The sequence below is a fragment of the Papaver somniferum genome, chromosome 11 (genome assembly GCF_003573695.1).
Source record: "Papaver somniferum cultivar HN1 chromosome 11, ASM357369v1, whole genome shotgun sequence".
NCBI lineage: Eukaryota > Viridiplantae > Streptophyta > Magnoliopsida > Ranunculales > Papaveraceae > Papaver > Papaver somniferum.
The window spans coordinates 106,156,045-106,180,313 of NC_039368.1; the positions used below are offsets into that span (position 1 = coordinate 106,156,045).

The 24,269-nt window shown below is 36.6% G+C and overlaps 1 protein-coding gene across 1 annotated transcript; it reads left to right on the forward strand.

Annotated features, from left to right (window-relative positions):
* The first annotated feature begins 9,027 nt into the window (after positions 1-9,027).
* On the forward strand, positions 9,028-17,028 carry LOC113322132 (replication factor C subunit 1-like). The gene is made up of 23 exons (XM_026570153.1): positions 9,028-9,111; positions 9,206-9,309; positions 9,407-9,535; positions 9,730-10,251; positions 10,384-10,451; positions 10,666-10,741; positions 10,818-10,879; positions 10,964-11,106; positions 11,246-11,412; positions 11,550-11,738; positions 11,871-11,992; positions 12,080-12,287; positions 12,480-12,536; positions 12,695-12,864; positions 13,384-13,474; positions 13,858-14,039; positions 14,140-14,179; positions 14,719-14,843; positions 15,250-15,322; positions 15,407-15,499; positions 15,592-15,841; positions 16,412-16,471; positions 16,568-17,028. The coding sequence occupies exons 2-23, from the start codon at positions 9,307-9,309 to the stop codon at positions 16,729-16,731; spliced, it is 2,994 nt and encodes a 997-aa protein (XP_026425938.1). The 5' UTR covers positions 9,028-9,111; positions 9,206-9,306; the 3' UTR covers positions 16,732-17,028.
* Positions 17,029-24,269: the final 7,241 nt, after the last annotated feature.

Consider the following 24,269-nt stretch of genomic DNA (forward strand, 5'->3'; position numbering starts at 1 on the left):
CAGCCAGGGTTATAGGTTTCTGAATATGGGTCAAACTTCTGTCGGTTATCAAACTTAGTGTTGTTATAAAGAGCATTGGATTGCTCTTCAACAGCATGGCCTTCCCAAAAAGGCTCATTTCTTCCACTACTACCACTAGAATGACCTAATTCTAAGGCTTCTAACCTTTTGGCTATAGCTGCTATTTTGGCATCTGACTCATGAGATCCTTCTACCCTATTAACATTTCCTCTACTTAGAAGAATTGTTTTCTGGGGTTCCCTACTATTTTCCCATTGTTGGGTCTTATCGACGATTTCATTCAAAAATGTCATCGCTTCATCAACGGTTTTATTCTCAAACCCACCTGTGCATAAGGACTCAACCATGGTTGTTGTTGAATAATCTAAACCCTCGTAGAGGATCTGAACTAACCTAACCTTCTCCAAACCATGATGAGGACATTGAGATATCAAGTCATCGAACCTTTCTAAGTACCTATATAAAGATTCTCCCTCTTGTTGGGAAAAAGTACATATTTGTGTCCTAATAGACGATGTTTTATACCTTGGGAAAAACTTATGTATAAAGGCAGAAGTAAGTTGGTCATATGTTTCAATTGACTCAGATTCCAAACTATACAGCCAAGATTTGGCTTTATCTTTTAAGGAAAAGGGGAATAACCCAAGTTTCAACGCATCATCACTTAGGTTTTTAATTTTCAGAGTACTACAAACTTTCTCAAATTCCCTAACATGAAAATAGGGGTTCTCATTGTACTTCCCTAAAAACATTGGGAGCATCTGTAAAGTCCCAGGTTTCAGTTCATAATTTGCCTCGGTTTCAGCTAACTTGATACAAGACGGACGAGAGGTCCTAGTTGGGTTTAACAAAGCTTTCAAAGTTGTCATTTCTGGCACTACCAAAGGACTAGGAGTACTAAGGGTACTTTCCTCACGAAGAGACAGATTCTCAAAACTGAAGTTTCCAAAAACGGGGCTCTCAAAAGAAGAGTCTTCGAGCTCCCCGCCTTCACAAGAAGAACTACTAGGTTTGTCACTAATCAAACGACCTAGAGTGTTTCTTTTCCAAAATATTCGGGCATAAACTAGAAAAACAAAATCAAAAAGAAAAGTCCTAAAATGGAAGGGATGTTCTATGCAAACACAAACAAGGCTGACTCCACCACAACAAACCTACTGATTTCTAGCAAACAAAAAGCATGATGTCTCCACTTAGATTGTTTCTAGACCAGCTTCTAATCCTTCGAACGGAAATTCGTTACAATTTAAGCAAACCCCTCTGGAATCAATCCGAGTCGAAGTAAGTTGAATAGAGGCGAGGGAAGCTCGGTGGAGCTTTGATACCCAAGGCATCACCGGTATTACAAGGTGGCGCAGTCACGCATTCAACTTACAGAAACCGTCAGGAACTTCGAAGTATGCTTAAAAGAGTAACCAATATTTTTTGAATGACTTTCCTGTTAAGCTCGTTACCCTATCGGTCTCGTTCTAGTCAAAATTTTAGGCTTAGGTTCGCGTTTGGTGTCGTTTTCCTAAAGCGGGCAAGAAGAGAACGGTGATGAAATCCGAACCCTTATCTTGTATGGCCAGTCCTTGCCCTTTACTAGGAAATTAAAGCATCCATTTTCAAGTCCTCAACATATATGCATACGAAGGAAGACAGTATCTCGCTGACAGGGGATTCACGAGTGTTTCGACAAACTTACCTCTCGTACCATACGGGGGATGAACCTTTGTAGTCGACTCGGGCCACAACTCCTATGTCATGTACGAACCCGAGGGGCCGAGGTGATATCGTAATCACCGTCCTTCTCTGCAAACAGTTTATATATAAACCACCCTTCCGTAGGGTTTAAAAAATAATGTCCCAAAATTTAAAGTCCAAAGTCCAAAAATATAAAGTGCAAAAGAAAAACGAAGTCTAAAAAAAATAAAAATCTACAAAAATAAAAATGTCTCTCTTTTTTTTTCTCTCTTTTTTTATATAAAAAAAATCTTCTTCTTTCGCTCCTTTCGCTTTGCCTTTTACTCCAGTCTTTAAGTATTCACCAAAAGCTTTGGCAAAATTTTCTTTCGCTCCAAATTCCAAAATCTGAAAGAAAAAGACAAAAACCCAAAAACGTAAAGAAGAACAAATAACAATAAAAACCTAAAAAAAAAAATCTAAAAACTCTAGCCTAAAGACAAGTCCGCGTCGGCGGCGCCAAAAATTTGATGTAATTTCAAAGTTGTTGTAGTAATAAATAATAGAGTTCGTTCAAGACTTGTGAAGGTTGTGCTTTTAGATTTAAATTTTAAAACTAAAGCAAATTAAAACTGATTATATTAGAGAGACCGGGGTTCAGGATTTCACCATTCACCAAAATTCATGTAATTTAATGTTAATTTTTATCATGCAATTCTAGACAATATAACTCCAATCAAAAGAAATTGTGATTCTAATCATTGCCTAGATTAGATTTTCAAAACATCAATTGTTAATCGCAAGAATGAAGTATCAAAAGCCCTAAACTAAGCATACTTCATCAAGAGAAAACACAACTAATTAATAAAAATCATTACTCAATTTTCATTCGGTGCAAATAATCATAAAAGAATTGCATAAATAAATTCAAATAAATTTTACCACATAACTTTTGGAAGAATGGCTTCCTCCATCTCCCCGGAAGATTGGGTTTAGCTCATCATGTTGGAAACACACTCAAAGTATGTATTCATGGCTCAAAAAGTGTTTACAAGAAGAGAAAATAGTGAAACAGGAAATCTGCAACAGCACATGTCCGTTGCAGACCGCTGTTTCAACTCTCAACTGTTATGATGAAGATAAACGTTACAAATATGAAGATAAATGTTGCAGAAGAGGATGAAGAAACTGTTACAATGAAGATAAATGTTGCAAACCAGTTGAAGAAACTGTGACAAGCATTTGAAGAAACCGTCGCTGTTTCCCTGTTTTTCACGAGCAGCAGCAACAGAGTTCTGAAAACTCTTGATTCACGCTTCCTGAGCTCTCCTCTCGACCCCAAACTCTCCCGTCCCCTTCTATGTGATCCTAGGAACCTATTTATACATCATTGCGACATTGAATCTCCCAAAATCTCTTTATTTAATCCCATTATTTCTTTTATTCTCGAAAATATATTGTTTCCAAAAATCGTTTTCCTACGCTTTTGCAGCTGTATTTCTTTCCTTCTATACCTTCTTCACGCTCCAGAATATCGATCAACTCTTCCAAACACGTGCAGTACACGTTTAAATTCCTCACAACTCGTGCAAGCTCATGTTTTTCCTCCAACTCCCTGTTTGGATTAAACCAAGTTATCCAGCCAAATTTGATCAAAACAAACACCCATACTAGCTCTGTTAGGACATATCACAACTACCAATGAAGTTTCAGCGATTGAATCACACAAAAACTCCTCCAAACATTCGATCGAAATTCTTCCAGTGAAGTGAAATGTTTTCCCGCAAAAATTGGTTTTGAATTTGAGAAGAAGATGTCCTCCCCCTAATCCTATACGGGTTTCCCTTTAGCACTTGCCTTATGGGGTGCAAATAGTACTTTTTGGGCGTAAATAGTAATTTTTCTGGGGTTTCTCCGATACATTTTTGGGGTGCTTCCGGTGCATTTCTGGGGTGCCTTTAGTACTTTATCCGTGGGTGTAAAACACCACTTTTCGAGCCAATTTTTGCAGCAAGAGCTTATTTCTCTATAAATACTTACAAAGACATAAAATAACAAAATAAATACAAAATCGAGCACTAACAATACATACAATTGAGACATATTAGACACACAAATGCGTCTATCAGTTGAGAGTTCTGATTTCTTGACTTGTGCATCAACAAAGATATACCCAAATATTTCTCTCCCAAACCCATTACTTTCATGTGCATGATATTAATGAAATTATTTATGTGAGACGGAGAAACATTCTTGCTGAAATAAATGCATATTTCTGAAGATTGATTAGCTGACCAGAAGCTATACTGAATTGATAAATAATAGTTTGAAGATGTCGAAGATAAGCTGGGGATACTTCTAAGAAAAGTAAATAGTATTCGGTAAAATATAAGTAACTAATTTCAAAATTATTTTTGGCGATTTTGATTCCTTTCAAATTACCTTGAGAAATCTGAGATTAAAAAATTCTCGAAAAAGCTTCCATATAAATGAGGAAAAGATATAGTGATAAGGGATCACCTTGTGGAAGTTTGTCCTTCAATCTTCAATCTTCAAGGGTATTCGGTGTATGATACTCAGCTACCATGCTCTAATTCTACTTAGAGATTTGACGTTAGTAAACAAAAAATCAAGATATAGTTTTGTATATTTAACATTGGAAACAAGCTTGAGATAAGAAAAACTTATAAGTTCGACTGAGAAATGCTCTAACAAACACTTAATTTCTATGGTATGAGGTCGCAAGGAGGTTAGAGTCGCGGGCTAAAATCAAAATTATACATCACTCAAATTGAGAAGTATACATACCTTAGTTCAAGCAATAACATCAAACTGATAATAAAATGTTAAAGCCCCTGTAAACACCACAATGTCACTACCGTACATTGTAATAAAATAAATAAGAGTTAACTAACAATAAGACCAATTATTTCCTACGGTGTTACAAAAAGATCAAAGTCTTAGATAAATGATTTATACACTCAAATCATTGCATCGAGATTAATCAAGTATTGCATTAGTAAGATTTCAGAATACCAAGATAAAATTTAAGGTATTTTACCACAACCAAGACAACCACATGCTTACAATCTAATCTCTGAACGCTTTTTTCTTTCGAAGTTTATAAATATGTACCTCATTTTGTCACAAATATGATATATATTTGATTTATATAATTTCTCTCTATTATTAAGATTAATTCATACAAATACAAACTTAATATATGCATTACCTCTGCTATCCAAATAAGATAGTCCATCCCAATTTGTTCTTATTGAAAAACATGTTCACTTGTTTCTATAAAATTTTCAAACGCAATTTCATAACAAAAAAAAGGATTGTTTGCAAAATTTTAAATCAATTGATTGAAATGAGACGTGATAATGAAATTTTGTAGTTTCTGTAATCATGGAATGCGAGACAAACACTCGATTATATGTATTCACCTTCAAACTATCAATCCAATCAAGCAAATATATAGAAAATTAGGTTTTCACATGAACATCTATATTACAATATACACTGAAGTTTTTTTTCCCTGCTCAATTTTTATAAGATGGAATGAAATAAAAAAGATAACATAGAAAATTTATCAACTGAAACATTTATGATTTCTCTCCTAATTCCACCATGAGAAGGTGGATGTGTTGTTTCTGCACCTCTATCATCACTTGCCAATTTTGGTCCTCCATCTTCGATGGTGTTAATGAAAATAATACATAATCAAGCAAACAAAAAAACTTACAAAATCTATAGAAAATAAAAATTGTAGTCAGGAAATTGAATTATAGCAAAAAAAAAAAAAAGTTAACAAAAACAAAATTGGGTTAAAGAAAAATGAAGAGAATAGATTAGTAAATCAGAAATATCACGATAGGAAAGAAGAACCACACAATATACAAACCGTTATATTGTTTCAGTTTATGTAACAACACTATATAATACTATTTTTTTATAGAACGAAGGAGAAGTAAGGGTTTATGTCCCTTGGAAATATGCATAGAAGGGTAACACTTCTGATTGATGGATAATCAAAAAGAAGTGAAACGGTTTTAAGGGTTAAAGCGAGGAGTGATGTGGCGGTAAGAGATATTGGACGAGTGTCATTAGTGTGTCAGGATATTCAGCTTGACCTAGGCGTTCGTTATGTGTTTAAAATGTACATCACCGTATAACTGGAAAAACTAGAGGAGAAGAGTAAAACACATATTAGTGGTTCAACCAAGAGATGCACATTGGGCGGACGGTTTGGGTTTTACCTAAAACCAACCACAAACCCATTTTTACCCCGGGTTTACAATTTAAAACCAACCCTTCCTGTCTTATTTTCCGTTTTGGTTTAAATTCGTCCGGATACGGGTCAATAGGTTTTGGGTTTCAATGTAGGTTAACCCGGTTCAGGTTCTAGCAAAAAAAAAATTAAAAATATACATGCCATATGTTTCCTGGAAAGACTACTTCAGTATTTGCTACCAGTTTTTCACCTATAATGTTTGTAGTTGTATCTTCCATATATTCAATGATCATTCATACACCCATACACATGTTTTAGATACACATGTTTTAGATTACAGGGTATTAATTTTTATTAACGACTGTAACTATCGTTTTACTACGGGTGAGTTCGACCGTTTTTAACATCAAACCATAAACTAAACCATCTATATTGGATTTTTAGATTTATAACCGTATACCAAGCCGTTACGGGCGAGTTCGGTTTAAAAACATACGATTTCAACGGGTGCAAGCGGGTTCGGTTTGATGGGTCGGTTCTTGTGCAGCTATAGTCCAACCTGGACTGTCCTTTATGTGTCCAAAATGTAGACTCCATCCAATGGGAAAAACACTCTTACAATGAATATATAGGTATAATTTTTCTAAATTCGCCAAAAATACAAGCATCAAATTTGACGGTTCAGATTTCTTTTTTTTTTTTTTTTTTTGTAAATGTGGTGTAAGAATATTAAATCGAATCTCAAGCAATCAGGCCTAAGGTTTTAGCCGACCCTAATATGAAAGATCGCTACCTTTAATGTGGAGTCAGATATGAAATTGATTTAAGGACAAGAAGAAGAGGACAAAATATCCGTGATTTTTTTTGGCAGCTGCCGGTCATTCCGAGAATCAGACTTTTCTTATGGAAGGTAGTGCAAAAAGCTCTCCTTACCTCGAATCGATTAGCAGCTTATATACCAAATATTTCTTCCGAGTGTCCAATGTATAATTCAGAAACTCAGGAAACAGAACAACATCTCTCCCATCAATGTTCTTTTGCGAGAGCAATTTGGTTTGGCTCATATATGGATTCAGTTATTTCCCAATTTAAGTTTTCTATCAAAAATTGGGCCAAAGATTAGATCTCATCTAATGAGTATCTGGATATCCTGAGTAGAATAACAACCACAATTTGGTTTGTACGAAGTATAGGTGCCCAGTGATTTTCGATAAACATATCCCAAATCTGATAGTCTTGATTAGTTAGATTAGAAATTTCTTACAATCCATACCGCTTAATGAACAAATCCCAGTTTCCAAGTAGAACCTAAGAATTCCTAGTAGTTTATCATGGTCTTGAATAAAATCAGATTGGATAATTTTCATAGACATATCTTTCAAAGAAAAAGATTTTTCTATCGATTATGCATCCATTCTTTCTTCGCCGGACCAAGAATCTTTTATGCACTTAGCGGTAGGTTCGGACAGAGCAATATCGTGCTTGATGCAGAAATAAAAACCTTACTCAAGGCATACAAATAACTAAGAAATAATATTTTATCTAGTGTGCCAATAGTTACAAATTGTGGAGAACTAGCGCATATAATCACAATGAAAAAATGAAATTAAGTAGAAAGCGGAGAACACCGTCGAAGAGGCGAAAACCACTCTTGAAAATCTTTTATAAGATCGGGTTCAACATACCAATAAGAAACATGATACATCAGTAGAATCCATGGCAAAAGAAGCAACAATCCAAAATCTCCAACACATGTCAACACGTTTGAATCAGAAATCTCAGTAAGCAACAAATTGCTTGTTCGTTGTGTTATATTGCTTGATTAATAATATTGCTAACTTTTCCATAAAAAAAGAAGATGGAATTGTTTTTATAAAAATATAATGGACACGAGATGCAAAAAGTATAACCAATTTCTAAACCTTTCATAAGCTGTCGTTTACCTCTGGATGGAAGACAAGGTAAGCGCAACTCTCAATATGAAGTGAGACATGAGTCAGGGAGTTCGGGATATTGATATCACAATGGTAGAATTTTCTTTTTGTCCCTCGGTATTCTAATCTAACAAAGTTTATTTTCTAGGGTAAATTGTTTTGTCCCTCATAGCATCTCCAATCACGCGACCATAACCAAAGAGCAAAAACAAAAAAAAAACAAACTTTTTAGTTTGTAGTCGGCGTTAAACACAGCGGGTGACGAGCAAATTATAGTCAAGCGCACGCATAATCTACGCCTAAAACGGAACGGACGTGTAATCAACGTCTCAATCACAGGTGAAGATTATAGTTACGCCTAAATCAGACGAACATTATAACTACGCATGGAGTCGGGCGAACTCTATATATTCCGTTTTGCAATGAAACACATGCATTACGTGTGCCTGATAAACAAATTAACACTATAACCTCGCCTGATAAACAAACCAACTTTATACTCACGTCCCACTAAACCAAGTTTATACCTTCGCCCCATGCGAACGCACTTTAAATCTGCTCCTGGTTTGGCCACGTAGCTTATACGTTCGTCCCACTCCAAACGAACATTTAATCTGCGCCTGGTATCGAACGCACTTTTAATCTTCGCTCGATCAAATATAGTTTTGGTCCGGATTTTAGACCAAATATATTCTAGATTTTGGTTTTACTCCGTACCACTGTGATCAGTTTTTGGGACTAATTTTGGTTTTTACTCCTCCATTATGGACGCTTTTGGTGTTCTAATCTAACAAAGTTTATTTTATCAATTTTTTTTGCCAAACCGTGAAAATAAACAACACAGAAACCGGAAACACACAACCAGCCTTTAAATGGGATCCTTGCTTTTCCCCCACGACGGGCCCACCAATTTTCTGTGTCTGGACGGTTTCTGTTTAGTTTAGTTTATTTTGACGGTACATGTAGCATTGCTGTTATTTTATAGGGTAAACATGGTTAATCCAAATCGAAACTATGGGCTACACTAGAGCCCCTGTAAAATAAAATAGTTCCCAATAGGTTAATCCTTATATTTTTACTTTGTCGTGGAAAAATAAAGTAAACGCGACTCAGTGACTCGGTCTAATTAAAAGTTTATTTTGGGTTCTGTTTTCCCCGAAAGAAAATAAAATCCTTCGGTTGTACAGAGGAAGGAACTCTTGGTTACTTAAGTCGTCCAAGTAGAAGAAAAACTTCTCAGAAACTCTTCGATACCTGGTTAGTCTCTATTTCCATTATCTCTGATTTTCTGCATGCAATCAATATCTATTGCCCACATTTCGTTTTTCTGATTTAATGGAGTAATCTGCAGATATTGATCGAGGGATTTGTGCATGTGGTTCTTGATGAGATTTCTGAATTAGGGTTTTCAGAAAAGTTGAAAATTTGAGAAACAGTGGTTGAATTTTTGACATGGTGAGTTAGGGTTTCTGGGTTTATCTTGTGTATAAATAAATATTGTGAGTTAGTTACTTGTATAGCTTATGATTTTAAATTTTTTATTGCGTTGTAGGGGGATATTAGGAAATGGTTCATGAAAGCGCATACCAAGAATGATGCAACAAACCCTGCTGCCAAACCCTCTGCTGCAGATGCACCTGCTGTTAAACCGGCTGCCATTATCCCACAGGCAGAACAACCTGTAAGGCATTAGCATATAGTTAGTTTTTGATTCCTTTTTTACTGTTTTTTACTAGTGAAGAAAGGAAGTGTGGTACAAAGAATTTGGTTTCCTGATTTTCATGAGGAATAAAAACAATGCTTAACGTGTTTCGTATACTTTTCTTGTTAATTAATATGTTTCATTTTCTGAATTGGTTTTGTGTGGTTGAATAGACGAATGGAGGGCAAGAGAGCTCAGGGAGGAAGAACACTAGTAGATACTTTGCTACTAAGGCAGATAAGTCTAAAGATGAACAGCAGGCTGAGAAAACAGTAGCTAAAAGAAAACCCCAAGAAAGTTCTAAGGCATTAGACGAAGATTTAAAGCCTCCACCTGTGAAGAAGCTTCACAAGGCTAAAGAAGAAAAAGATGGTGGTTCTAAACCTCCACCCACGAAGAAGCTTCTCAAGGCTAAAGAAGAAGATGATAATGAAGATGATGATGATGACTTTGAGCCTAGTCCTGCCAAAAAATTGAAGAGTACCCCTCGTAAAGGAGTAAAGAAATCTGTTGAAATAGATGAGGACGATGATGAAGTGGGTGGTACTCCTCGCAAACCAGCTGGAAGAGGTAGTGGTGGAAGAAGTTCAGCAGCAGCCCCTGCTGGTGGAAGAGGGAGAGGGAGAGGTGGTGGTGGAAGAGGCGGGTTCATGAATTTTGGTGAAAGGAAAGACCCTCCCCACAAAGGAGAAAAGGTTAGTACTTCAAAGGAACTGATGAAATGACAATTTAATGCTGCTAGCTGGATCTGGTCTTCTTTAGTAGTCTGGCTTGAATTGACAATTATTCTTTAATCTTTATACTGAAGCATTCGTCTTGTGTTTCAGGAAGTCCCAGAGGGTGCGCCTAATTGTTTACTTGGTAAAACTTTTGTTATTAGCGGCACCCTTGACAGGTACTCGCGCAGCAGCTCAAAATTGCTAAAAAATTGCCGTTTTTAGCACTACAATTTAGAAATATTTGAAAACCAAATAGTCCTTTTCTTTGTTTGTTGTCTTTTTCTGTCTTCTTTTTGTTCTAGCCTTTGGTTACAGTTTATGCTTGGTAACCCTGTGTCATTTAGCAATTTAATTTCAGACGATTACAATTTTCTTCGGATTTTCTTCTAGTTTGGAACGGGAGGAAGCAGAAGACTTGATTAAGCGCCATGGAGGTCGAGTTACTGGGTCTGTCAGTAAAAAAACGGTCAGTTTTACAGATGTCTTTCCTACTCTAGGTTTCACCAATTTTTCAAATTCTGATTTTTATTGTCCATCTGCAGAATTATCTTCTTGCTGATGAAGATATTGGGGGACGAAAATCAGAAAAAGCTAAAGAACTGGGGTTTGTTGCTTCCTCTTCTCTTTTGTTATTTAAATGTTGGTTTCATTTGCTTTGTCTTCTTTCTAATTCTGTTCATATTTGCAGCACTGCATTTTTAACCGAAGATGGGTTGTTCGACCTCATTCGCAAATCAAAACCCACGAGAGCACCCCCAGAAGAATTAAAAAACACTTTTGGCAAGGGTGCTACCTCGCAACCAAAAGGAAGTCCTCTGAAAGTAGTAAAAGGTATAAGCAGTGCTGGTTGCTTATTTGGTCATAATATTGGTTATTATCAGACTGTCAGTTCAATTCACTACTTCAACCTGGCGATTGTAAGGTACTTGACGTTAAGTTTTTTTTGTCCTTATTGACTGAGTTGCTCTAGGTAACGAAGTCTCGCCCTCTGTTGTAAAGAAAACCCCCCGAAAAGGTTCGGCTCAAGGCGTTTCTCCTGCTAAACGTAAAACCCAAGTTGCGGGTGGTTCCTCATTAACATGGCCAGAAAAATACAAACCGAAGACTCCCAATGATATCTTGGGCAACCAGACACTTGTATGTATCTAATTATCGGTTCATGGACATTATTTTTTTTTTTCCGCTTCTTCATTCTTTTGTTTGGCATGCACACATTTTCCTCGTTGGACAAGGAATAATTCCTAACAGTTCTCCCCATTTTTTGTCATATGTAGGTTAAGCAGCTTCACGAGTGGTTGTCCCATTGGAATGATCACTTTCTACATGCTAAGCAGCAGGGAAAGGGAAAAAAACAGAATGACAATGGAGCTAAAAAAGCTGTTTTGATAAGTGGATCACCTGGCATTGGAAAGAGTACATCGGCAAAACTGGTTAGCCAGATGCTTGGCTTCCAGGGCATAGAGGTTCTGAATTTGTGATTAATCCTCCATTTTAAGGAGGAAAAACATTATCTTGTCCAGCGCTCGCATGTGGAGTTCATTTGTAATGCTCCCACTTTTGACTTAGCAATTCTGTACCCTGTTTCTGTATTTTAGGTCAATGCTAGTGACAGCCGGGGAAAAGCTGACTCGAAAATTCTTAAAGGAATTGGTGGAAGCATGGCAAACTCTATAAAAGAACTTGTCAGCAATGAATCTTTGAGTGTTAAGATGGAACGGTTGGTCTTTTTCTGTAAATACCAATTCCCCTTGTGCGCTTACTTGGGGAAAAAAAGAAGATTTAATCTTTAAAATTGATCTCGCAGGTCAAAACATCAAAAGACTGTCTTGATTATGGATGAAGTTGATGGCATGTCCTCCGGAGATAGGGGTGGGGTGGCTGACCTTATTGCCAGCATCAAAATTTCCAAAATCCCGATCATCTGTATTTGCAATGACCGTCATAGTCAGAAACTGAAAAGTCTTCTCAACTACTGTTTGCTTCTCAACTACAGGAAACCGACAAAACTGCAGGTCTTAACCACCCTGTTCATTAATTTTCCTACAATTGTGAGACGATTACCAAACTTTTCTACTCTCTGCAACCCTTGATGAATGGATGAGCATTTTGATAGCTGGCGTGATAGAATCTATTTTATGTTACCACTATAATATTCAAATCTATGTGAATATGCTGACAGTGACATTATTTCAAATGAATGATAGATGGCAAAGAGGTTAATGCAAGTTGCAACTACAGAAGGCATCAAGGTTGATAATGAGGTACATATGTAACTAAACTTGCTTGTCAGAATATCTGTGTTTTCTGAAATTATATCCAACAGATCTCGCAGCAATATGATTTCTGTATAATCTGTATTTCCTTTTATCAAACTAAAGAATAATCATCAATTCCACTGAGATATTTTTTACATAAATAGATGGCTCTTGAGGAACTTGCAGATAGAGTTAATGGAGATATGCGTATGGCACTTAATCAGTTGCAGTACATGAGCCTCTCAATGTCTGTTATCCAATATGATGATGTGCGGCGACGCCTTCTTAGTAGTGCGAAGGATGAGGATATTTCACCGTTTACTGCTGTTGACAAGTATGTCTTAGTTTCTACCTTCTTTCTATCCCTTCGGTAATGGTATACCGTTTCATTGGTGTTTCACTGTTGTACTATCCGCTTTTTGTTTTCGTTATGTTACTTTAGATTATAGCTTTCCAGGTTTTTACATTGGTAGTGAACAAGTTTCTCCATGTTCTTCTTGTATTTGTTTTAGAATAGTCTCACAAGTCAAGTTGCAACGTGAAAGCCTTCTATAAAAGACCCAGTTCAGCTGACTTCCTAATTTTCTCTTTAAGGATCAGTAAGGAAAGGCATTCTTCTGTTAGGAATTAAGTCAAGTGTAAGCATGTAATATATTAGGAGGGCTTCTATTGTTTACACTGTAATTCGGTGTTGCACTTTGGTTGCTACTATCCATATGATTATTGATGTTACACTTTGGCTGCTTTTTTTTTTGCATATGGTAAGCTGCATAAATACTGAAGCTGTGTTTATAGATTAGTGGATCTATCTGATATTTTATGGCCGTGCTGACATTTTGCATTTGGCATGCAGGCTGTTTGATTTTAATGGTGGAAAATTGAGAATGGATGAGAGGGTTGACTTGTGCATGAGCGACGCTGACCTTGTTCCTCTTTTAATACAGGTTTTCTTTTGTGTTTAATTGCACAGTTTCAACTAATTTTCACCTTTGGCTTGCTACATGTGAGATTTAGTTTTGACTATAAAGATTAGTTGTTAGTATATGTTGCTGCACTTGGCTTCATAACTGCAGTGTAGGGCATCTCATATCTTAAAAATTCTGTGTGTAGTTTTTTTTGAACCTTAGGAAGTGTGCCTGGTTTTACCGAGTATGATAGTCCAATCTCAGCGTAAAAGATGCTATCTTACTGGAATTGTTCTTAATTTAATTAAACTGTTTCACACTGATATTTCCAAGAGTTATTGTAATGCTTTGATATATTTGAGTGGATTTATGTCTCTGGTTTATTTTACTTCAAGGATATCTTAGTGCTTTTTTATTATCAGGAAAACTACCTTAATTTTCGACCAAGTGCTGTTGGTAAGGATGAGAATGGAATTAAGAGAATGAACATGATTGCGCGTGCGGCAGAATCTATTGGAAGTGGAGACATTGTTAATGTACAGATTCGGAGATACCAACAGTGGCAGCTCTTTCAAACTAGTTCCCTTGTGTCAAGTATAATACCGTAAGTTGCCTCAATTCTGCAACCGAGAATACTGATTACCTGGTGCGATTTTTATTCACCTTATATAGAGCGGCCATTAACTCTTTTTTGTGTTTTCCAGTGCTGCTTTGCTGCATGGGCGAAGGGAGACCTTTGAACAGGTATTGCTTCTCCTGTGTTACAAATTTAAAGACTGCTTAGTGGTACTTTGCGTAATGAATTATTGGAGGCATTCACCTACAACGTCTGCCGAACCTTCTTTCCTGTCATATAATATGGAACCTAAAAAGTGCATTTCTATACGTAAATGGGCTGGTTGGGAGAGAGAAGTAGAAGAAATCTGATCTTTTGGCTTGCAACAAGGCTATGAATCCTCGGTTTGGATTCTAAATAGGCGTGATGTTTGTAGTTATTCTTAGGAAATGTTTCCAAATGGGGACTAGAACATCTCAGTACATCCTTGAGGGAGGAATTATTGATTTAACAAGTCCTCTTGATACATACAAACACTTCTGCTTCTAATGGCTTCGCTTCATTAGAAGATTTGTTGTTCGTCCAAGGAAACTTGGATTCGGTTCTGAATTCATGGATGAAAATATTCTGAATCCAAATTTTCTATGTTATTATATATGCAAGCAGAAGTTGTTACACTCTATATGCGTATTTATGTATCATTGATGCTTAGGATCATATTTGGTAGGGGGAGCGCAATTTCAATAGATTTGGAGGGTGGCTGGGGAAAAACTCGACAATGGGAAAGAATATGAGGCTTTTGGAGGATGTGCATCTTCATCTTCTTGCTTCTCGAGAATCCATTTCACACAGGTTTAGTATTCAGCAGACAATCTTTCAATATTTCATCGATTTTGGTTATCTTTGTTTGTTATCGAACAACTTGCCGAACCCTTGCATTTGTTAAATTCCAAAATTCATATTTAATTAACCAGCATTTGGCCTTCTTCAGAATTTTTTGGAATCCAAGATAAGATTTGAACTTGACATTGTTTCCTGTTGCCCCTTAGTTGAGTCAGTCAAACTTGAATGCTCATATGCAGGAGCTTGGGTGGCCAACACCTAAGGCCAACACCTAATTTCTTTAGATAAGAATCACAAGATGGTTAACTGCGGTGAAAAGGAAATCAGTTCTGGGGATGAAACTAAGTTGACTGATTCTTCTTTGTATTCCTTATCCTTGCCAGTTACCTAATTTCTACTCTTTAAAATGTTGCAGGGAAACCTTACGAGTAGATTACTTCCCTCTTATTCGGATACACTTAACTGATCCTCTTAGATCGCTGGATAAGGTAGATGCCTCACTATCTCATACATTATAATGGCTGAAAGCCGGAGTAAGCAGATTTGCTTATGTGTTTGCACTTTGTTGTCAGGATGAAGCAGTTCAGAAGGTTGTGGAATTCATGGATGCTTACTCAATAAGTCAGGAGGACTATGACTCAATCATGGAGTTATCACAATTCAAGGTGCCTCTGCAGATCCTTGTGTGGTATGGTTTATCATATATATTCTCGTGTCAAATGCCCTAACTATTTCATGATTGTATTATATGTAACAGAAGCACCCAAATCCACTCGAGGGAATACTGCCAGCTGTTAAAGCTGCACTGACAAAGGCATATAAGCAAGGAAGCAGCTCGCGTGTTATACGATCAGCCGATTTAATTACGCTTCCAGGATTTAAGAAGGCTCCAAAGAAACGTATTGCAGCGATGTTGGAGCCAGTTGATAGTGGTGGTCTGACAGAAGAGAATGGTGACACACTAGCAGAAAGTGAAGAAGAAAATGCTTCAGATACTGAAGACACAGGTAAGGTTTTCTCTGAATGGATAGCTCGTTTCTAGCTGTTGATCCAAGACCTTTGGCAATAGTAAAATGACAAGTAAAGAGGTTTCCACCAGGTTGGAAACAGGAAACTCTGAGACCTTATCTTCCTTTAATGGCGTTGAAGGGCACTTTTGATCATCCTACATACCGACTTATTTATATTTCTGGACAGGTCAACAGTTTTTTTGTTTCATTCGCCACTGGGTCATGTGCACCCACAAAGTGCATATCATACCGTGGAGATTTGGCTCTTCTTATAAGATTAAACTATTGACACTGCCCTAGTTTAATTATGTTCAAGTATCTATAGAAAGAGGGTAAAATGAATGCTAGGATTCCCTGTCTCAAAAGATAGTTACCTTTATATAATATAGGATAGATATTGGGACAAGGTCAGGCCGATCGGACATCCTGTTAATATCTATGTTCGAGTCTTTACTGACTACCTCCTGCATGGTGAGGAATACGACAGGTGGGCCTTTTGTTATTAATGGCAAGGGTGATATGTTGTGTACTTCTCCACAAGGCTGATATGTTGTGTACTTTTTTCAGATGGACCTGATAATGGTGAGAAAAAGCTGCAGCTGGATCTCCAAAGTAATAGCAAGAAAGGTGGGCAAATTCGAGTAGAAACGTATTTTTTTCTCGATATATTACATCCTGTTTTAAGTTTGTCTTAATTAAATTTTGAATTCGACAACTTATCAGGAATCCAAGTACAGCTTGATTTGAAGAAGACTGGCAAGTCAAGTGCAAAGAAAGCTCCTGCTAGCAAATCAAAAGCAGCATCTGGTTCTGCATCTGCAAAGAAAGGTAGTCGTAATGCTGGTGGTAGTGCTGCAGCTGCTTCTGCGTCCAAGAGAAAGAGATGAGATGAGAAAGAGCATTTCATCGCTGCCACTAAGTTTTGTTTTTTCCGGAGATAGCTGTGAAGGCTTGCAACTCGGTGTTGCCTCCCTCTTCCTTTAAAATTTCCTTTTGCGTTTAGTTTTTGTTTAGCGGTGTAAGTTGGAACTAGATCCTGCTCTATAAATATGTCCCTTTTCAGTTTTTTTTTGGTTTTTCGAGTAATGGAGCCTCATACGGGCAGGCCATTCATTGCACACTTTCCATGTCGAATTTTTCTATGGTTCATGATTTTCCGCGTCAAGTTGGAAGTTTTGCGGCCATGTTTCCTGCTAGGCAATTCGATTGTCATTGTTGGGTTTCAAATGGATTTGAGACCATAATTACGGATGTGCAGCAATGCTAAGAAATATGCGTAAAACGTAATGAGGAGCCGAATTTTTGGAATTTTTTTTTTATCCTTTTCCTATATTCATTTTTGTTTTGACTAAAACCTGAATGAATGCAAATAATTAAGGACAATTCCTATGGGAATGAACAAACCCATATCTTAGTTGAGCCAGGTGGATGGCCAAGCTGGTTTTTCCACCATGGTAAAGTATTTGGCATCAGATAACAAAACGCGCCTGCGAAAAACAAACGATGGAGTTTGAACGTAAAGCGCCGGCGTTGGAAGGACAAGCGTCAGCGCTTAAAGCACAAACGCGGCGCTTGAACGTAGGTCGTTGGGGTAGCTTTTTAAAATTCAAAATTTACTTTTCTCTATAAATTACCGTCAATTTTAAACAATTCACTCACACCAAAATTCACTTCTCTTAAATTTTCTCTTCTAAAATCTATTTCTCAACGGCTGAAAAGGCATCACACTTTTTTGCGATGCAAAACTTGAAGTTGTTGTTTCTAAGATATGTGGAAGTTTTAAAAAGATTGAAAATTGTAAGAGGGAAGTGCAAGTTTTTGAAGTTGCTCCAAGAAAATGTTCCGCTAAAAGGCAAAGAAGAGCTCCAGTTTTGAAAGTTAACAACAACACATTCAAAAACAAAGGCGAAACTGTCAAAGAGCGCGTTGAATGGAAGATACGTCAAATGAAGATAAACAGGAGGCCAAGACTTGTACTTGATTTTTATTGAAGTTGTTAGTACGTTTTATTATTGCCTAAGTTTATATCTTGTAAAAGAATTGGCATCAATGAACGAAAATCTTTAGATTTTAAAATAGAGATTTTCCACTTTAGATTAAGCGAAATTTATTACAATTTGAACTTGCAAAATAATATCAAATCCACAACAAAAACATCAAACTACATCAAATCCAGCGACATTCTCTCTGTAGAGTTCATATCATTCAAAATGCTTAAACTATCTTCCGCTTTCTTCAGTAAACTTCGTATGAGCGATGGTTTTCTGTAAAACAGATAAGCAACAAGTTCAGATATTTATGATGCAGTTGATCAGTGAGGAAAAAGGTAAGATACTCACCAGTTCATCGTTGGATAATCCAGAATAGCTACGGTGAACCATCCACAAAACTTCTGTATAATGTTTGACTTCTTTAGTGATGAATGCAATTCTTAGTTCTAGGCTCTTACTGTTTTTTATGGCTTCGTTCCGCGATGCTACAAAATGTCCCAATACTCTTTCCCAGAAATTGTCATTGTTCATTGGTCTCATCATACGATGTAACCAACATCGGACAAGAGCACATCTTCTTCCATTGTAAAGACCGGGAGCGGCATTCGAGTGCAGTAACGATGTGCTTGAGATGGACCATCTTTTAGAATTCTGAAACACGCTGCGTAACGAAAAGATTTACCGTGAGCTTCCTCCCAATTATCAAGAGCTGTTTAGATCACTTCATCTTCAGTTACACCGCTGAAATTTTCTCGATCAATTTCCATTACCGGAACAAGAAATGGCTTGACTGCAAGCCTAATAGATTGAAAACGTGCACGCAATCGACGAGCATCTCGGTTTCTTGGGTTTCCCGTCAGTGAGACGAACATTGAAAAAACGTTTTCCCAAAAAGAACCGTCATAAAAAATAACAACACCAGTGATTACCCTATGAAAAAAATTTGCTTTGCATATAGTTATATCCTCTTCTTTAGTAAACTTGGGACCACGATTTCTAACATACATTTCTGAAGAGTTTTAGAAAAAAATGAAGAAGAAGAAGAAGATGTGATTTTGGAGATGGGAAGAATGGAATTTATAGGTCGAGAAAGAAGATCGAGCCGTTGGGAATTTAGCCGTTGGCATTGATAATACAACCGCGTGCGACTTTCCTTTAAACTCCCGTTTGAATTACCATAGGAGTTGTCGTTCTTTGGTAAAACCGCGCGACTTTACTAAAACCGCCCGTTTGAATTACCAACGCCTATTTTCTTGTTATAAATACAACACTAGGGGTAGCATCTCAACCAAACCAACAAATTTCTTTCTCAACATCCACCATGTTTTCTAAAGGAAAAGCGAAGCAAATATTATGTGTCGAAGCAAAAGAGGTTTATCCATTATGTTTCATGGATAACCACAGTCTTATGCAATGCCCTTGGATGTATTCAAAGTGTTCGCGGAAAGGTTGTTCACGCATCAGAATGGTGATTGAATCACAACCGGAAAAGATCAGGTATTTGCAATGTCAAGATCCCAACTGTCCAGAGGAACCACATATGCTAGATGAAGCTATGAATATTAAAAAGGAAGAAGAAGAAAAGATTGCAACACTTTGCAAAAACTTCAAACTTAAAGCCAAATTGAAGAAGGAGTTATTACACTGCTTGCATTGTGGATATCGAGATCACGAATACAAACATTGTCCACATAGAATCAGTGGATGCTCAAAGCCCGATTGCAAGACTTTTATGCATTTGCGGACTTCTAATGAAGAAGACACATATGGTAGGCATTTCTGGGAATGTCCTAATTGTTTTTTGGTGGAGTGGGATGATTGAAGTTGAAGTACAAATCGATTCACTATGGTGTTATGTTATTTAATTTGTTGTTTATTTTGTGTTATTACGATTATCTAAAATCATCAATATCATAAGTAATTTAAATTTTTTTCTCGATTAAACATTGCACCATCAATTTCATAAATAAAAACATACTGCATTGAACAACCACATCATACATGAGAATAAAAGAAATACATTAAATTAAAAAACTACTACATAGGCGTCAATTCTCGGCGGGTGGTGGAATTCCTAGGGCGATGTAGGGATTGTATTTGATGTGCACCTTAAGAATGTTGAAACAAGCATGGAAGTCGAAAAGACGACCGTGGTGAGATGCTGGCCACATCGCTAGAGTTCTGGGAAACACTTCATGTTCGGCCTCACCGTTGAGCTTATTTTTGTGTTTCTCCATTAGTTGAGCGACGAATTCCAATACATTACAGGAAATTACACTAAAACGATTGGTCAATCTGTGACAATCACGCCCATGAATGTTCATCGTTTCAGGGGCGAACATTTCAAAAACTTTCTCCCAGAACGTCGATTGGGATGCATTCCTACCGGTATCGGCGGCATCTTGACTGTGAATAACGTAGGCTCTGCAAATAGCTAAATCCTCTTGTTGAGTGTATCTAACACCACGAACTCTGGCAGACATTTTTGTAGATGATTTGTGAGTGAAGAATGTGTGAATTTGGAGTTGAAATGAGGAGTATTTATAGAACTCAAAAACTATAGCCGTTAGATCACAAGAGTTTCTGCCCGTCCAGATTCAGCCGTTGGTGCTTTTATGACAAACGCGCGCTGGAAGGACGAGCTCTGGCGTTTTTGTGAAAATCGCGCGCTGCCTGGGAAAGCGCCAACGCTTGTGTCTCAAACGCCAGCGTTTGAGGCAAGATCGCCCGGCCTATCATCAAACGTTCGCTACATCTCCAACTCAATGAACAAACCAACAAATTTATTGGTTTGAACATCTATTTTTCGTGTTTGTTGAATCAATAGTAAGAGCAAAATGGACAAACTAGATAATTTGTTCATTCCATAGGAGATACTCTGATACAAGCACCGTGATATTGTAAGCTACAAGTAAGTAAACTGTACTGCAATATCAAAAGAGATTTGTGCCTGGACATCATTAATTCTAAGTCCTATTTGTTTGTCTTTTAGCTAAGCTATGTCCAGCTATTATTATTAGCTAGTAGCTGCAATTTGTCAAATTCCTTCCACCAGCTTTGATATTGACCTATCTTTTCTTATTTCATTTCATAACTTTCCTCTGCTGCCATGTGCTACATACAATTATTATGCTACCTAATTAATTTTATGGTCCAACAAAACCACTTGTAGACTATTTGGTACCTCCTCATCACTACGGCGCGTTAACAAAGGAACAAGGGCAGCTCATCGAATCTGAGATAGATTGCCTGATGTTTTTCTTGTACAGCCGAGCGAGCTTAGTGGGGGCGTTTGCAACACTACAAAAGAAATAATTTTTTGGTTTAACTAAATTGAAAAGTCGGCCGTAAGTTTGGAGATCAATCCTAAACTAGTCGGGAGATGGAAAAAAAGAAAAACCCATCCCGTACATTTAGGCAAGGAAAAAGTTTGCTACTCCATGCAACCTTTCAAATAACTTCACGTGTAAGATGCAAGACCCCAGCAAAAAATACAGGTGTATTTAGTAATAATATTCAAAAGAGCATCCAAAAACATAAAAGAACTGGATTAGAAATCTGATCAAAAAACGAAAGAAAAAAAAGATAAAATAATAAAGGAACCGTGAGGGTGGGCCCACACGGCTAGCTGGTCGTCCCCTCTTTTTCTTATTTTATTACTAGCATATGACCCGTGCCGTAACGGCCCGGAATTTCGAATGTTGTTAGCAATAAGTAATAAGTGATGGTTGAAGTTCTTTCCTGTGTTGTGCATAGCCAACACACCTACATATTTTTTCTTGTTGTTGACAAATAGTGCTTGCTTAGATGGGCATAAAAAATAATTTCCTTGTTGACAATTGATGCTTGCTCAGACGGGCATCAAAAATTGGAGTCTCTTCGTTATCTTAGTAACATTGCACCCATGAGAATTCCCAGTTATACTATTTTTATAATCAAATTATGGTAAGACCTAATCAACTAATTATAATTCAACTCATTAGAAGTTGTTATCGAAGTTCTTACCTGTAGTACCGGCCAACGTCCATTGCCTATTGAATTTAGAATTATCAAACCACATTATTTCTACTCCTAAAGCATATATGAAATTTCTATTAATCTATTATATGCAAATGCTAGTAGTAACCTGCAGTATCTCTATTTACAGAGTGCTAACCAAAAAGGAAAGAAGCGAGTTTGTTGGGAAAGCACGGCCAACACAGTAACGTTACAGCCTTACATGCACAAAATCTGTTTTTTTTTTTGTTTGTTTTTTCTTAATAATGTCAATAACATGTCAAATGGAATAGTACATACAAAAAAATTGATAAAACTAATTTACAAAGCCAAAGAAAACCATTTATGACAAGTAAATATTAATCCGAACAAACAAACAACTACTTTAAGGTTGCAGAAGTGATGCTAGAAACTGTTGCTAGAGCAGGCTGTTGTCTCCGGATTTGTAGATGTTTTTTTTGATGATTTAACTTTTCAATCAGACCTTTAAATGTCGTTGTCCTTATCCTTTCAAATGAATCTAGGACTGGAACTGCTCGTAGTAGCTCGCTTCTCAAGTCATCTGTAGCTTAGCTTAATCAAGTAATCACTTAAAGACAATACTCTGAAATTAATCACTTAATGTACCCGTAATCCAACAACGAAATTCAAGAAGTCCAGGATACCAACATATCTGCCTCCATTGTCCTAAGGAAAGAATAATTTTCTGGAAACTTAGGAAGTACCTGATATACTCCAGAGCTAATAACTTTTGCCCTGACCTGAAAATGAAGTAACAGTTAGTCAAGGACTAAGTTTGTACAATCAGAAAATAAGGCCTACCATTGTTAATTAATTTGGACATGGACTTCTTTAGAGATTAATTATTCTGCATCTTGTACGGGTAATACTTATTCAGTTTTCACTTATATAGTAAGCAATATAAGAGAGTTGTTTTTCTCTAAAGTACTGCCAAAAACGCAGCTTACTCAGAGATCATCAGTTATATCAGTAGTCGATATTATCCGTGATCACACCTCACAATCATGAATGACCAAAATATTGTTTATTATTGGGGTCGATAAAAAATTAAAACTAAGATGCCGAGAAAACCATGGAAATTCTCAACTAAATTTACATGTAGAAAATTAGGGATTGTAGGATATACATACCATAAAGGTGTTCATCACCGGAGTCATGTGCTAACCTTTGTAATTGATTTTTTTTCATGCCCAACGTTGTATTCTTGGCGTGTTGGATCCTTAGGTGTGATCATTTATAGTTCGTGAGTTGCATTGCATGGTCATGTAGTTAAATTATATCAGTCTTATTCATTATTGTCTGTATCATTGTTTTTCTTCAAATTACTTACTTGCTTTTCACGGTTAAATACTTTCTGTGATCTGTCTAATATGTAGTGAACATTTTAATTCAATGAAATAATGGAAATTGTTCTACTATAGTTACATTACCTACGGGATTTGCGACGTCTAAAGTTGCCCACACCATTATTTCCATGTATTCTCGCAGTCTCGCTCTCATCGCCTCCTCTGCCAGTAAGAAAATTTCAAAGTTTAGTTAATTTGTAATTTGTCATACACTTTAAATTTAAGACACGGGTAGAAAGAGAGGCATTAAGAAAACTCTTATGTATAGTAACACTGGTGATCGAATTTTATATAGTGGTAAATAGAGTTGTCGTTCGCTCGGACTTGATGAGATTGATTTTAAGAATTAATAAACTAAAATAAAAGAAAAATATATACAAAATATTGTCACAAGATGAAGAGAGTTACTGGGACTAGGATTTCGTCGAATTCGTAACATAGGGTTCAATTTATTTATTCTCAACAATTAAAGCTCAATAAATAAAATTAACATGGACTCTGATTTTGTCAAGGTAGATTCTCAAAAGATTAGTTGTAAATCCTAAGCATGATATATCAAAACATTTAAGCTAAGCATACCTCATCAAATTAAATGACAACCAATTAATTCAAAACATATTTCAATTAAAATTAATGCAAAAGTCTTAAAAGAATTAAATAATTTTTCCCATGTATGAAATTCGTCTTCCTCCATCGTCCCAGTGTTGGGGATTAGCTCATCACGTCGAAAACACACTTAAAATATATATTCATGGCTCAAAAAGTGGTTTACAAATGATGAAAATGTGAGAAAATTATTAAAGCAGTGATTTTCTTTTCTCTCCAAAACTCCCCCCAAATGTGCTCTCTAGCTCTCTATTTATACGCACAAATACACATCACTCAAATATATTCTTCCATAACTCCAAAATTTTCTTCTTTTTAATTAAAAATATCTTAAGGAATTTTTCATTCTCTTTATTCTATATATGTCTTTACTAAACCCATATCTTCTTTAATTCGCAGAATAAAATCCAAGATAAAATCTTCTAAGGATATCTTTCTTGTTTAATACAAGATAACTTCCTTTTT

Excerpts from the sequence above, each read along its gene's own strand:
- LOC113322132 (XM_026570153.1), top strand. Across the intron at positions 10,742-10,817 it reads GGTCTGTCAGTAAAAAAACG|AATTATCTTCTTGCTGATGA; the intron begins GTCAGTTTTACA and ends GTCCATCTGCAG. Across the intron at positions 12,865-13,383 it reads CCGTTTACTGCTGTTGACAA|GCTGTTTGATTTTAATGGTG; the intron begins GTATGTCTTAGT and ends TTTGGCATGCAG.